Consider the following 15,347-nt stretch of genomic DNA (forward strand, 5'->3'; position numbering starts at 1 on the left):
GATCTGATAAAATCTGACTCCTTCATCCTTACCTTCAACAGCACAAAACTGTTAGAGCGTATCAAGGCAGGTTTCCTTTACCTATGTATATGGCCCTATGTCCCCAAACCAGTGTGCTGTTTTGATGCCAGTGCTGTGGGCACACCACCTTAATGTAAGGGTGAAGCCACATGTGGCATGGCTGCCCGTGACAGATTTGGTTGCTCCTTTCCTCTGAAGTGTATAAATTACTCTGGAGATCACTGTCTGGAGCAGGGACTGAAGTGTCTTTTTTGAAGAAAGGAAGATACAGGAAATTAAAACATCCCTTATGGTGAGGTCAAGATGATCTACAATTTCATGCAGCCTCCCACATTCACTACATCTTTTGTTTCAGTCCTTAAAAAGCTTACTTCAACAGACAACACTTCTACGCAGTCTGAGGTTGCTAGTATCAGCACTAGTACCTGCATTTGTCAGTGCGCTTGAGCACCCATGCATCACCAGAAACACCAACAATACATTTGTGCATTCATTTTGAATATGCCAATTTTTGTCATTTTTCTACTAGTTTGGAGGATGCCACTTTTTTCTTGTGTTGTTTATGATGACCTTTGTGATTAACTTTCTGCAAACAGATCTTGCTGTGATACAGTTCAATAAACTTTGTATGCACTTTTTTGACTTTGTAATAGTATCCCATTTTTTTTTAGATAAGTACATAACTATGATTTACCTGAAAAACTTACACCATACACTGTGCCTGTTTAAGTAAGTATTTGCTGTGATCACCTGCTTAAGTACTTGTAAATACACCTGTTCAGTTTCATCATCCACAAGCTCCAATTCAACTTCAGAGGAATACATGCCCAGGCAAACATATCAGGTCAGACTGTGTAAACATTTGTAGAGATATGACTCTTCAGTATCCACCAGCAAGGTTGAACCACCTGAAGATGTCGGACAGTTGCTCCGTGGAAATATTGTGGAATTTGCACAACGTGATCTGGTGGCCTGTGAAGACTATTTACATTTGTAGTGATGTTCAGCATCCTCTGACTTCCACAGTCTGAGACCCAAACTGTCATCAAAAGAACATAGGCAGGTACTGGCAATGAAAATTGGCAAACAGAAAATTAAAATTAACTGACTTTTAAAGATCTCTCATATTCTGAGCTCAAACATTATAATGTTTCTGGAGAAAAACAAGCTACCCTCAAATAATCAGCACTGATGCAGGAAAAAAACAAAAAGAAAGAAAAACGCACTTGCCTTACACACTCATGGCATCTTTCAGACAAATTCAGGTGAATGGGTAGATTCTGTCTTCCTAGTTTTCCAAGTGCTTTTGACACTGAATCACATCATCGAGTACTAACCGTGATATAGTTTTACAGAGTGTTTTCGGAGTGATATGATTGGCTTGATGAATATCAGACAATAGAACCCAGTATGTTATGCAAAAGTTGTACAGAAATGAAAGTAATATTGGATGTGGCCCACAAAAGTGTGATAAGAGCTTCTAATCTTCTGTATATGGATAAAGTGGTTTCTCTTATAGGATCAGCGTCAATAAATGATTATTCACTGATATAGCTGTTGTCTGGAGGCAAGATTGGTTTTTGGATAATTACAAGGAAATGCAGAAATACTTGGACAAAATCTGCAGTTGGCAAAGTGTGGCAGCTTCCATGAACACTTTTGCTGCCATGAGGGCACTGGTAGCCTCAGAAGTGGGTTTCTCACAGGCCACATGGTCATCGGCTCTCTCAGCTGCAGATGCATTCAATCAACTCTGGGACAGGCTTGCCCTGCAGGAAACCCACATCTGCCTTTTCTATGGTCTTAAGGGAGTAACATTGTAATAGCATGTGCAGTGGCTGCTAGATTGCAGATTCACTTATTTGTGAAACCGTGCACTTCACGTGACATTGTTTTCATACATTGTTTTCCTAGTTTAGTTTTAATTGTTCAGAAATAGTCTTACGTAACCATATGGCAGAGTGATTGTAAGTGTTGGAATAAGAAACTGATGAATATCTTAGGTAGCTATTTGCCACATTATGACTTTTTCTGTAATCACTTGCTAAACACCAAATACATTTTTACTCTATTACTTTGCTTTCTGTTGTACAGTAAATGGCACAGTCTAATGGTAGGCCACGGACGAAGTGTGGTGGAGATACAAGCCCTGGTCCCTCTACTGGTAAATAGAGATGGAAAGATAAGTCTGATATCTTGACAGAGGAAGAGCTGTTAAAAATTCTCAATGCTCATTATGGTGAGTTATCTAATGTTTGTGATTTGAGTGACAATGACGACAACACACTCAATGAAACACCCTCACCCAAGCAACAATTGGTGCCTGAGAATGAAAGTGACAAGGAACTGGAAGAAAGTAATGAGCCATCCATTACACTATCTATTTCTCCTCAATTTCTAGAAGGAAGTGAAAATGAAAACTGGCCCAAAGTGACCAGTTCAAAAGTATGGAAACCTTCGAATATAATGTCCCACATTACCCCAAGAATCGGAAGGATCTGAAACCTATACAAGTCTTCAGAACTATCATCGGGGATGATATTATAGAGTTAATTATTACTGAAACAAGCAGAAATGCTGTACAGTTCTTGTCTACTGCTCAGCCCCACAGTAAAGCAAGGGCTACAGCTTGGAAGGAGACAAACACTGATGAGATGCGCAAGTGCAAGTGCCATGGGGCAACTTCACTACCCACACATTAACAAGTGTTATTTACAGGGTGTACAAGTGTTCTTTACAGGGATAACCCAGTCGCTAGAACTATGTCCTGTAACTGATTTCATCTGCTGTTGAGGTTCATCCATTTTGAGGACAGTGCAACTGTTGCTAAAAGTGATTGTATATTCAAGATCTGAAAACTCCTTGATATTATCCAGAGTAAATTTTGCTTGCAATGTGAACCGGGAGAGATACTAGCAGTGAACGAGTCAATGGTGCCCTTTCATGGATGACTTTTATTTCATCAGTACATCCCCAGCAAGACCCATAGATATGGAATCAAGATATTCAAACTTTGTAACCAAACTGGTTATATGCTGAGAATGATTCTTTACTCAGGATGGCTGTACAATGTCAGTAAAAATCTTGCAGAAAAAGTAGTTTTAGACTTAATTGAAAAATAAATAGATAAGGGATGCACTGTTGTTACTGACAGTTATTACACAAGCATATCATTAGCTAGGCATTTGCTGGATAGAAATAACAACATTGTAGGTACTCTGAGAAAAAATAGTAAGCATTTGCCCCCCACCATCACAACGTCACAAATAAGAAAAGGCAAACTCATTGGAAGAGAGTCTGATGGAATTGTAGTAGCAAAATGGCAAGATAAAAGAATTGTGATCTCTCTCACTACGAAGCATGGCATCAAAATGTGAACCACTGGGAAGAAAAGCAAGAAAAACCAGTGAGGAAATATTAAAGTCTGCTGCCATTTTGGATTATAATGCGGCAGTGCATGGAATCAGTGTGTCAGGACAGATGTCAAGTTATTTTTCACCACTGAGGAAAACAATAAGATAGTACTATAAAGTGGCGTTTGAAATTATGTTGAACACAGCAGTAGTAAATGCTCACTTTTTGTACAAAATATTTACCAAGACAAATATTTCTATAAAGAATTTAGGGAGGAAATAATCATGAGCCTCTTAGAGAACAACATCAATACACCAACTCACAATAACTTTCTATAAGTTTCAGGAGCCATACCATAGTAGAGAGCATACAGAGAGACTAACAAAATAGAAAACTCTGGAAGAGGTGCAGTAGTTGCTACTTAAAGATTTCAAGAGATAAAAGAAGCACAGAAACTTGTAACAAAAACAACCACAAATTGTAAGAAAAACAATTTTTGTTCCTATTTTTGTGTACTGTTTATCACATACACCTAATAACTAACAGTCAATTGGATGCATTTTCTTATAATTTACACCCTGTTTCTGTATCACGCTCTGTAAGAAAGTGAGGTAGCCAGTGTCCTCACGGCTCGCGATAATAACCTCTGTGAAGCTGGTTACATTTCTGGGCCGTGAGGACACCAGCTACCTCGCAATTTAAGCCCTCTTTTGAAGCATTTCGAGCTTTCATACATTTGGGGTGCGCTTCATAACATTAGAACATATTCAGTACATGATTACAGACAAATTTTTTTGCCTGGGAAGAAAACAGTCCCATAAGCCTGCATGGCAGGAAAAGTGTTAAGTGTGGTTAAATGCAAGGAGAGAGAACCCAACAATATCCAAATAGTGGCAAATATCTTGAATGTATTACAACATACAAATATTTCGAGGCAACACTAAGAAACAATATAAAATAGGACAATCATGTTGCAAGGGCGCTAAGAAAATGCAAAGGAAATAACACACAAGTCACTAGTGCATCTCCTTGTAGAGCATTGTTCCAGTAGTTGGAGCCCTTATCAAGTAGTCATTATTATAGACATTAAGCGAATTCTGAGGTATGCTGCTAAGATCATAACAGGTTGGTATTGTCCAAACAAAAGTGTAACTGAAATGCGCAAGGAGCTTAAATGAGAATCCGTGGAATGAAGACTATATACTTTTCCTAACACCTATTGGTTAGATTTAGAGAACCTGTATTCAAAGAAGACTGTTTGACTATTATACTGCCATCAATGTATGTCTTTTGCAGGGACTATGAGAATATGATAAGAGAGATTAGAGAATGTACAAAGGCATGTACATTTTTTTTTTTCCACTCGATACTCGAGTGGAACAGAACAGAAAATCGGTGATATTAGTATGTAGTACTCTCTGCCATGCACTGTACAGTGTCATGTAGAGTAGATGTGGAGACGTACGTACAGGTTTAAGATGACCATTCGTTTAATGTTATCTGTTTCAGTGGGGCTCATGTGATCATTCACATGTACAAATTGAAATGCACACAAAATACAACATATTGTTCATTGTACCCATTGTGATGAAAAATGGTGACTGAGCTCTTGTTTTATATGTCCCAGATCAAAATTGGCTCAGACTTAATACTGTGCTTCGCTGAATTGTGTAATGAAAACTTTTTGCCTTAAATAAACTCTTGCCAAATGTAATGATGGAAGGTTCAATCTTTATTTCTAAGTTGTAGTAAATGCAGAAAGTGTTACTGCAAATTTTTCGCGTGCTCACACACACACACACACACACACACACACACACACACACCACACACACACACACACACACACACACACACACACTGTAAGACAGACAACTATGAAACTTGGGGCATACATTTACGTATCTCTCAAGTGTCGAGTACAGATCTTCCATTTATCCTCCACCAGTGACACAACCCATATCACACTGATACTTGGATTCCTATTGTATGCGGATAGGTATGTCTGTCATCACTGACATTAAGGCAGTTCTTCAATTCTTCTAGGTTGTGCGGTAGTCTTATTGCATAAATGTTGTTAATGAAGCCCCACATGAAGAAGTCACAGGGCGTCAAATCTGGTGACCATGGAGGCTAGCTAAGAAGTGCTAATTTGCCAGCTGTTTGGCAACCAATCGAATGGGTCAGTAGAGTCTCATTCAGATATTCACACACTTGGTGACTCCAGTGAGGGGGGGTGCTCCATCTTGTCCAAAAATGAAGTTGTCCTTGTTCATCCTTGGAAACAACCAGTTTTGTAATATAAGAAGATATTGCTGACTGTTAACTGTGTTACCATCCGAGAAGAATGGGCCTTAAACAGATGAGTGGAATACCACACAAACACATTGATTTTGGTTAATCTCTTACATGTTCAGTGTATGCGTGTGGGTTCTGTATGCGGCAAATTCCAACACTGTTTGTTTACTTTCACCATGGGAAAGTCGCTTCATCACTAAGCACAATGCACTATGCGAATGTGTTATTATCATCAATAGCATTCATAAGCTCATTAGAAAATGCCACACATTTGCATTTGTTGTCATGACGTAGAACCTGTAACACTGTCACTTTTATGGTGTCAGTACCAACGGACGTCTCAGAAGGTGCCAAGTTGTTGTTGTAGGCAGTTGTAACTCCTGACTGGCAACCCTTGTGTATCCACTACCCCAACTATCACTACTCCCTCTCTCTACACTGTTTAGCAATTCCTTTCATGATATTAAATCTAAGTACACAAAAAAGCATACCCTGATATTCCAAAAAAATTATTAAAGGAACTTTTTATTTGTAGCAGATCTCAAGTTCTCACATTGCATGACATTTGTACGGTCAAGAAACTTACTTAATTTTAACAATAGACTGACATACATTATAATACTTCAAAAGGATTTCTTATTGTGTTACTTTGGTATGCTTAGACTTCACCTGCCCTATAACTAAGATGATTAGCATAATAATGTTACCTACAGGTTTCTGACAAAAATCTGGAAACACCACAAGAAATGCATGCTTAAACAAAAGTGCAGATGCTAGTCAAGTGAGCAGGTTTTGCTGTTGTAGGTTAACATGAAGAGCACCTATGGGATGCTCTTGACATGTTGCAAGGGTCAGTTGTGGTCAGAGCAGTGTTCTGTGTAGTTGAGTGCATTATGTTAGAGCTAAGTAAATTCGAACCCCTGTGTATTGTTGATGCTCACATAGCGGATGCCTGGACCATGGTAACCAAAATATTTGGTGTTTCAAGAGGCACCATATCAATTATTTATACCATGTACAGGAAAAGTGGAATAACATCGTCCACTAAGTCACAATGTGGACAAAAGAGTGTATTGAGTGATTGTGATGAACGTTCATTGAAGAGGATTCTGGGGAAAAATAAGGGGATGACAGCTGAAAAAGTCACTGCAAAACTGAATGTGGAACTTGCAAACCCTCATCAGCACCAAAACTACACAAAGAGACCTTCATTAGCAGGGAATTGCAGGACAGTCTGTAAGTACAAAACCACTCATCAGTGTGATGCAGTTATCCGTAACTGGAAAACGTGATACTGAAGTTGTAAAACCCAGACTATGGAGCAATGGAGGAATACCATTTGCTCAGGTGACTTTTATTTCACACTGTTTTCAACTTCTGACTGAGTTTACAGCTCAAGAGTAAAACATGATGGGGTTCAGTGATGATTTGGGCAGCTGTATCGTGGTATTCTATGGGCCACATGGGTACTTCTGCAGGTCATATTACTGCCAACGATTACATGACTATTTTGGCTGATCAAGTCCGTCCAACTATGCATTTTGGGTTCTCCAGTGCTGATGCTGTCCAAGATGGCAGGATCCCTGGCACGAGGATCGCTTTGTTCAGTGCTTGTTTTGTTAGCATAAGGATGAATTTCTGCATCTGTCCTGGCCACCATAATCACCAAGTCTCAATATTATTTTGCATTTGTGGTTTACTTTGGAGAGAAGGATGTATGATTGCTGTCCACCACGACAATCATCATTAACTGAAGTTACCATTATTTTGCAGGAACAGTGGTATAAAAATTCCCACGAAAACCCTACACGACCTGTACCTATATATTCTGAGAGAACTGGAAAATAAATGTCTCCTGTTACCTCTCAGACAGCCAGGTGTCCATTAGTCAAGCAGCACTATATTTGTGACATGCAGAGCTTCTCTTTGATGTTCAGCCAATTGTTTTCTCGTACCAAAAGAGCTCTCTGGTCATATTTTAAGGGAGCAGCATTAGCACCCACATACAGTACTTGCAGATAACACTGCAACTGAAACTGAGGGTAACAGATCACTGTCAGAAATATTGAACTCCATTTTTAAATGTTTCTTTACAAAGAAAGATGCAGGAGTACTTTCCCAATCTACTTCTTGGCACTACTGTACAGATGGTGTACTGTCAGTAATATTGAAAAACATCTGAAAACTCTGATTTGAACAAGGCTTTAGAACAGGATGGGATCTCTACCAGACTGTATACAGACTTAAGCAGTTGATTTAGCCTTTCAGTCAACCATATTACAAAGTACATATCTTGAACAAAAACTGTGCACAGTGGAATGGAAAAATTGCAAGTCTCACTTCTCTACAAGAAAGGCAGCATAAGTAATCACCAGAAGTTCTGTCTAATATGCAGAATACGAGAACATATGTTGAACTAAAACATGATGTGGAATCTTGAAAAAATTGATCTCCTCCATGTCAACGAGCAAGGATTTCAAAAACGTAGGTCATGTAAGACTCAGCTTTACTCATGTGACATACTGAAAGCCATAGATCTTCATCTACATCCAGACTCATAGAACCACTTTGAACCATATGGCAGAGGGTACTTCCTGTAATAAAATGTCTCAGGGTTTCTTCTCGTCCATTTCTGTATGGAGCACTGGAGGAATGACTGCTTAAAAGTCTGCGTCTGTACTGCAGTTAGGCTAATCATGTTTATGTGGATATAGGAGGCAAACAGGTGGATGCAATATTTCTTGACTTCTAAAAACTTTTTTTTACATAGGATAACATCAATACTTATTAATGAAACTATAAAATGTAGGTGCCTGACTAAATTTGTGACTGGGCTGAGGATTTCTTAGTAGGGAGAACACAGCATAATATCTTGCAATCTTGCATTGGGTGGGGGGGCAGAGAACAACATATTGTTGTCATTGAGTTTGCTTGTATTGTACAATTCTTGTTTCATTCATATTCACCACCTACAAGTATATTTCACTGAGCTATAGATTTTCAATGTTCTCACTAAAATAAATAAAAAACAAATCAAAAAATAAGAAAAGACAATAGTTTATTGTCATCAAAGAATGAGAAAGAAGGAATATTGAATTTCAGAAGAACAAAGCTAACTTACAAGCAAAATACAGAATCACTTTTTAGAGGCCCATATCAGTCTGCCCCCCCCCCCCCCCCCCCCCTTTCCCTTTGAAAATGTGCGGAAAGACATACATTGCCATTTACAAAAAATGCTGCATCTTGCAAGGGCAAAAATTTTACAAAAAAATGTATGAATCTGTTACAATGCAGTGTTGACATTTTCTAATTGTATTCAAAATTATTTTACTGACTGTAAATTACTTGGCACTTTATTAGGGATAGTTCTATTAACCAATAGTGACATGAAAATTTGTGCCTGACCAGCATTCAAATTCAGATTTCCTGCTTATTGTGAGTGGTCACCTCAACTTTTTTGTCTCTCTTTGCACACCCGTGAGACCAGCCAAATTACATGTCACACTGTCTACATCCTTATATCATAGTCCACTAAATTCATCACCTAATGCTTGCAGCGTTTCTTGGATTTCCACAACAGGGAGAATGAGACAATGAGAAATACAGACCAATGTTGTTATTGCCATGTGTCCCCCTAGGCTTATAATACTTAATGCATGTCTGAAAGAATAGACATTGTTGATGATGATCCACAGCTGCAAGTTCATTGACATCGTCTACATTAGGTATAGATCAACTACCCAGTAGTGACATTGGTGTCCATTCCTCATTGTCCCTGTCATTAGAATACAAGTAATGTTATGAGCTATAGGTGATGAATTTAGTGGACTACAAAATAAGGACATAGGCAGTATGAGATATGGAAGGGTGGATCGGTCCAAGGAGTGTGCAAGGATAGCCAAAGAAGTTAAGCTGATTGCTCGCAATACACAGAAAACCTGGATTCGAGTCCCGGTTCAACACAAATTTTCATCTCTGTTGGGTAATATATCTATGCCTAATACAACTGATGTTTATGGTCAGCAAATTAATGACAAAAATATTTTGTACAGCTGAGGATTTTCAACAATGTCTGCTCTTTCAAACATTACTGTAAGTATTTTCGAATTAGTTCATAGTACTTGTGGTAAACCCGCACAACCAGTTCTGTAGTTAATTAATTCTCCCTCTTTTTGTATGTCATGGGAAGAGGGGGGGGAATCAGTGTATTTAAATATTCTAGTCACAGTTTTCTACAGTGTCTTGTTGTTGTTTGTAAAATTTGTGTGGATATGCCTCAGATCCTCATTAAAAAATATGCATTAGTATAAGGGAAAACAATTTTTTGCTGTATAGAGAAAGTGCAGATCAGGACATAATGCATATGAATATTCACACCAAATGTTTGGAAAGACAAATAATAAAGTATGATTTCTTTCATGTACAATGCAGTGTGCCCCAATTGTAACTAAACATGAGTTATACATATGTTGAATGTGTTTTTTTATTCGTTTCTTTTTAGGAAAATGCTTCTGCTAACATATTCACTGGTGAGGAAGAAGTATTTGCCTTTGAACGCACAGTTTCTCGACTGTCTGAGATGCAAACCAGAGAATATTGGGAGCAGTGGGAAAGGCATAGATAGTCACATGTGCCACATTACACTACAGTTCCGAGTATCATACCTCACTTAGGAGGAATAGTCAATTGTAGTGCCATCTGTGTTTGCTGGAATGTAATTTGATTGTTTGCATATAGTCTTTTGTGCAGTATGTGCAGACACATTTAGCAGACTAGGTGGCTGCTGAAAGACCACAGATGAGTTTTACTGATATAAAAAAGATGTATATAATAACTTAATTTATTATTTATTTATTGTTGTGTGCAGCATATAATGTATATTTTTAAAAATATTTTAGAGTGAGACTGGTTGCATTTGGAAGTATCCAAATCATACCTGAAAACTTGTTACCATCTTACATGTAAGTATTAGCCTGTAAATACACAAAGGAAAAAAGTGTAACTGGTCACACAATTTGTAATTAACACTTTTTGAGGCAATTTTTTTTGTATCTTCATGTTGTTGTAAGTACTCAGCACCTTTTACCTGGATACCACACTTCTAGTTATTGTGCTATGTTTTTAATTGTGTAAAAGTTTGTTGAACAAACAAAGGCTTCAGAATAAGGTTCTAACGACAGATTGACCATTTGCATTTTATTGGTTACCATCTAATATATCACTTTTTGTTATATACACTGGATGATAAGTTTGCCCTTCCTTTACTGCTGTGAGAAATTATCTATAATACTTACCACTGTAATATTGTATGAGAAGATGCATAAACTTCAAGCAAAGTACGTTGTCTGTGATAGCATCTCATTATTTTTTGGTTATATTGTTGTTTTACCAGCTGCTGGTTCAAGTGATAGAAAGTAAATAAACAAGTAAGGTATGGTCTTGAAGCAGAAGTAAAATGTTCCTAAATGTGTTCCATGTACTTCTCATACATCACCATACTGTGTTGTCACCATATTATATGTTCTTTAGTTCTGCATCAGTGAAAACATTGAGAAATGTCAACACTGTAAAATTAGTAATTGAGAAAGTATGTATGAAGTATATATTCATTATTAAATTACAGTTACGAACAAGAATTTGTAGTTAAAGATACAGCAAGAATGACCACTGTTGGTGTTTCACTGTGACATTTACTCACACTACTGATGTGTCAGGGATAAATCAGTGTTACATGGTCTAGCTAACAGTGTTATGTAGAATTTTACTATTTTCCCAAAGTCAGTATATATTTATTGCATCTGCTGTGAAAGATGAAAAAATCAACATGGCTAGTCTCTCTGAACTTCTGGTGTAGACTCAAATGTGAGTAATGTAGCAATATCCAAAGCAATGACTTTACTTTCATCAAATTACTAGACTGCTTCAGTAATGTGGATGCATCATGAAAGAAGTTTAATTATTTCCATGTACACTTTTCAAGTGTTATGTTTCCACTTGAATGACAATAATATGAACAAATAAATTATTCCACATTGCCTATTACTGATAAATTCTAGTTAAGTCGGTCAGTTTGCTCACTGTCTTATCAGTTTGTAGACACCTGTAAGCTGTATTTGTTTCACAAAGGATTTGGCAGCAGTTTGTGTGAGCCATTGACATATAATGATTTTGCACTAAACTACAGCAGAAACTCACAAACTTCCCATTAACAGCCATTCTTATAATATACAAATGGATCTCATGCATTGATACAAATTGTCTGCTATGGAGCTGAGGACTAACTTTGCCATAAACATTTCTCATCATATGTATAGTCTGGAGGAGTAGGGAAACAGGCAAGAGTAGCAGAAGACAAGTATCTTCTTTTGAGTTCTGGTATGTCTTAGTCTTAGCTTGTCACTAATGTTCTAATCTAGATGCACCTCATTAACAAAAAGTGAAGAGAAACAACTAAAGTTGAAATAATGCAATCCCATAAGAGAACATGTTTCTGTTATAGTCTTCATTTTTCTTTTCTAACACAGTCCCAACATCACATCTGCATTTTTTTCTTTTTGCATGTTAGACATTATGAAAAATGCTCACTCGTAATGTGAGTAATTATCAGTTATACTAGCACCAATAGATGATTTTATTTTTTTTAAAATCAATGGATTGATGTATGTGAAGTACATATTCTATTGTCTTGATCTGTTCCACAAATAGTATTAAGCACTTTTAGTTAGTGTTAATAATTTAAAACTATATTTGTTGTTCTGTATTATAAGATTGGTTCAAAAGAAGTGTCTCTTTGAAACTGTTATGTAGGCAAATTGTGTACTTAAAGATAAGTAGTCAGATATGTGAACAGAGTGATGGAAAAATACCTATAATACATGCCACAGCTTAAACTAATAATACTTGGCAGCATGCTGTAAAGCCTAGCTGTTTGTCACAAACTTTCAACTTTATTGGTAGTTGAATGTATAATCATTAGAAACATTCAAGGTTACTAGTGAAAAATCAAAAAGGAAACCCAGTACAGTGCAAAAAGCGACATTTGCCATTCTTGTTATGGAACAGATAATGCTGAAGTTCATATCCAGTTCAATACTCAAAACTTATTAGTTTTTCTCAACGCTTTGTGTAAAGATGGCAGTGGAGATTCACAATTTTAGAATCTTCTTCAGAATAGTAAGAGGGACATTCTGTCATTGCCAATCAAAGCCTCAAAATTTTTAGGAGGTAAGTTGTCCTTAAGTGTACCATTTCTATAAACTCAAACTATAATGATGATTTTTTCCCTGGCATTAGCTGTGATACACATTTATTGGTTTCACTTTTTGTCTCTTACATAAAATGTACATTTTTTTCATTACTTACATATACAATTAAAATATTTTTTTGATTAACAGTTGATGAAGACGTTCGGCAGTCCAAAGTTGCCCCACCCCATACTGTCCATAAAAAAAATCATTTTATTCAGCAAACAAGGTCCTATAAATTCATGTGAACATTATGTTATTTCATGTGCTTCACATTGGAGGAAAATTATTTACAACAAAACTGCAATATATCGTCACTTTCTTCCCAATATGGTGGCTATTAATTTGCAGTTGGTTTATCAAATTTATACTGGTCCTGCATTTTGCATTACAGGCTTAAAACTTTAAAATGACATTTGATGGTAATGTTACATTCGTAGTAGTTTTCCAATTCATCTTATGATTTTGTTGATGGGTACACTTTGGGGTATTTCACAGGTTGCTATTTAGTTTAAATATGGCAGTATACTGCTGGATACCAGTTAGGCACAATCAAAAACTGATGCCTTATCTCTTAAACTTATTTTAAAAAGACTGTTGCATTAATCATGGCAGCTAAGATGTGACATTTTCTGATGAAACTGTTAGCTATAACTTTAGAAAAATTATTCTGTATTATTTACCATCAACACCACTGCTGCTGTAGGAGATTGTTGACAGGATTGCTGAGTGGGCTGCAAGTATTATTACTTAATATTTTTTGGTGCCCACCAGTGCTTAATGTTTCTTCGGCAGATTAGACACATTACTTGTTGTTTAAATAGCGACCGATGACCTCAGCAGTTTGGTCCCTTAGGAATTCAAACACATTGTTCCTTAAACTCATGGTGTGGAGGCCCTTGGTTTATATAGAACATGTTGAATACAAAGTATAAGGCACAGTTTGTGATGCAGAAATTATTTGTGTTTCTGGGTATCGACAGGATGACATCTTAAACAGAACACAACTCAAACTTGTAACAGCTCTCATGTGTCAAAATAATCAAAAATAATTATGGCCTTCATGGGTGAGAAGTTAAGTGATACATTTTATCTCTGTGGTACTGATGATTCTGTAGTTCAGATTTCTATGTATGTCCAGTTTCCAGTGATTTTAATTATTCAGTAAATCATTAATCATATTTTTAAATTTTGAACAGTGTAGACAAAGAAGTACTGACATAAGCAGATAATGTGTATTTTAAGCACTGTTTCATAACAGCTATGGTCACTTGAGCATGTACAGACCAAGTGATCCCACTGCATGTCACCTGTAATGACTTAATGTCAAAACATCACTCAGCTCCAACTGATCTATTATCTCCCTTTGTTACTTCTGTAGATTGACATCTCTAAAATTACTACAAGTCTACTTTTGAAGGCTTGACCAAAGTATAGAATTATTTAAGTGGCAAAACATCATCACCCAACACCTTTATTATCCCTCTTTAACGCTATTAGGAATTTTTACCATGCACAACTGCCAAATTTCATGTAAGAGGATTCAGCAGTTGTACTTGAATACAACTTGGAATGGGCACAGTGACACATTTTTGGTGTTTAAAAGTCACTACTTTATATATTTTTAACTAGTTGCTGGCATTAGGTAATGTGTGAAGCTGACTTTCAAATATATATACTGTATTTGCTATGAAGCCATATTTTTTATAGAATGACTCATCTGCTGTTGCTTATTGTGACTTTTATATTTTAAAAAGTTATATGAGCACATTATTTTAAAATAGTTTAAACATGATTTCAGTATTGTTCACGGTGCCAGTGTATTTATCTCATATAAAAGTACCACAGATCTTCATCTTGTGATATTTTCATTGTGTATAATACTTATTTGTTAAATGGTGACTTCATGTCATACTGTGGTAAACCAATATCAAACAGCACCATGTAAAACAGTCATATTTTGGATTGTAGTGTACTTATTTGTGCATAGGTCAGTAACTTTTTGATAGTGTTAACAAAAGTTTATTTTTCAATATAGTATATCATCTTTAAATCAAGTGTGATTCTTTCTTGCTGAGTTCAGTTCACCTATTTCCTAACTGTTTGTGTTGTTGCGCTTCCATATAATTTGTCAAGTTCCAATCTGCAAACTATGATTTTGTGTTTTATGTGTTCCAACACGTTCTATTTCTTTCACAACATCAGTTTTTGGGCAAGCTATACAAATGGTTTGTAGTACCTACTTTAATTAAACACTACATATAAGAGAAAACTGCAGTGTACAAATGAAGTGAGAAATTAGAAATGAATAGAACCAATAGCAACAGTTATCCAGATCTTTCAGCTGTACTGAATTTAGGCAGCACTGCCTCACTCCTAATCTCACACGCAGTATGTCCTACAATAAAGTAAAGTTATGCCCAGAAAACA

At 36.6% G+C, this 15,347-nt stretch overlaps 1 protein-coding gene across 1 annotated transcript in view; it reads left to right on the forward strand.

Moving 5' to 3' along the window:
* The window catches only part of LOC126101096 (putative ATPase N2B), a 91,406-nt gene extending 78,433 nt beyond the window's left edge, over positions 1–12,973 (forward strand). Inside the window, exon 7 of the mRNA XM_049911772.1 lies at positions 10,175–12,973. Coding sequence (XP_049767729.1) covers positions 10,175–10,297 — 123 coding nt within the window. The 3' untranslated portion in view covers positions 10,298–12,973. The remainder of the gene's footprint in view (positions 1–10,174) is intronic.
* The last annotated feature ends 2,374 nt before the right edge of the window (positions 12,974–15,347 follow it).

This window comes from Schistocerca cancellata, chromosome 9 (genome assembly GCF_023864275.1).
Source record: "Schistocerca cancellata isolate TAMUIC-IGC-003103 chromosome 9, iqSchCanc2.1, whole genome shotgun sequence".
Lineage (NCBI taxonomy): Eukaryota > Metazoa > Arthropoda > Insecta > Orthoptera > Acrididae > Schistocerca > Schistocerca cancellata.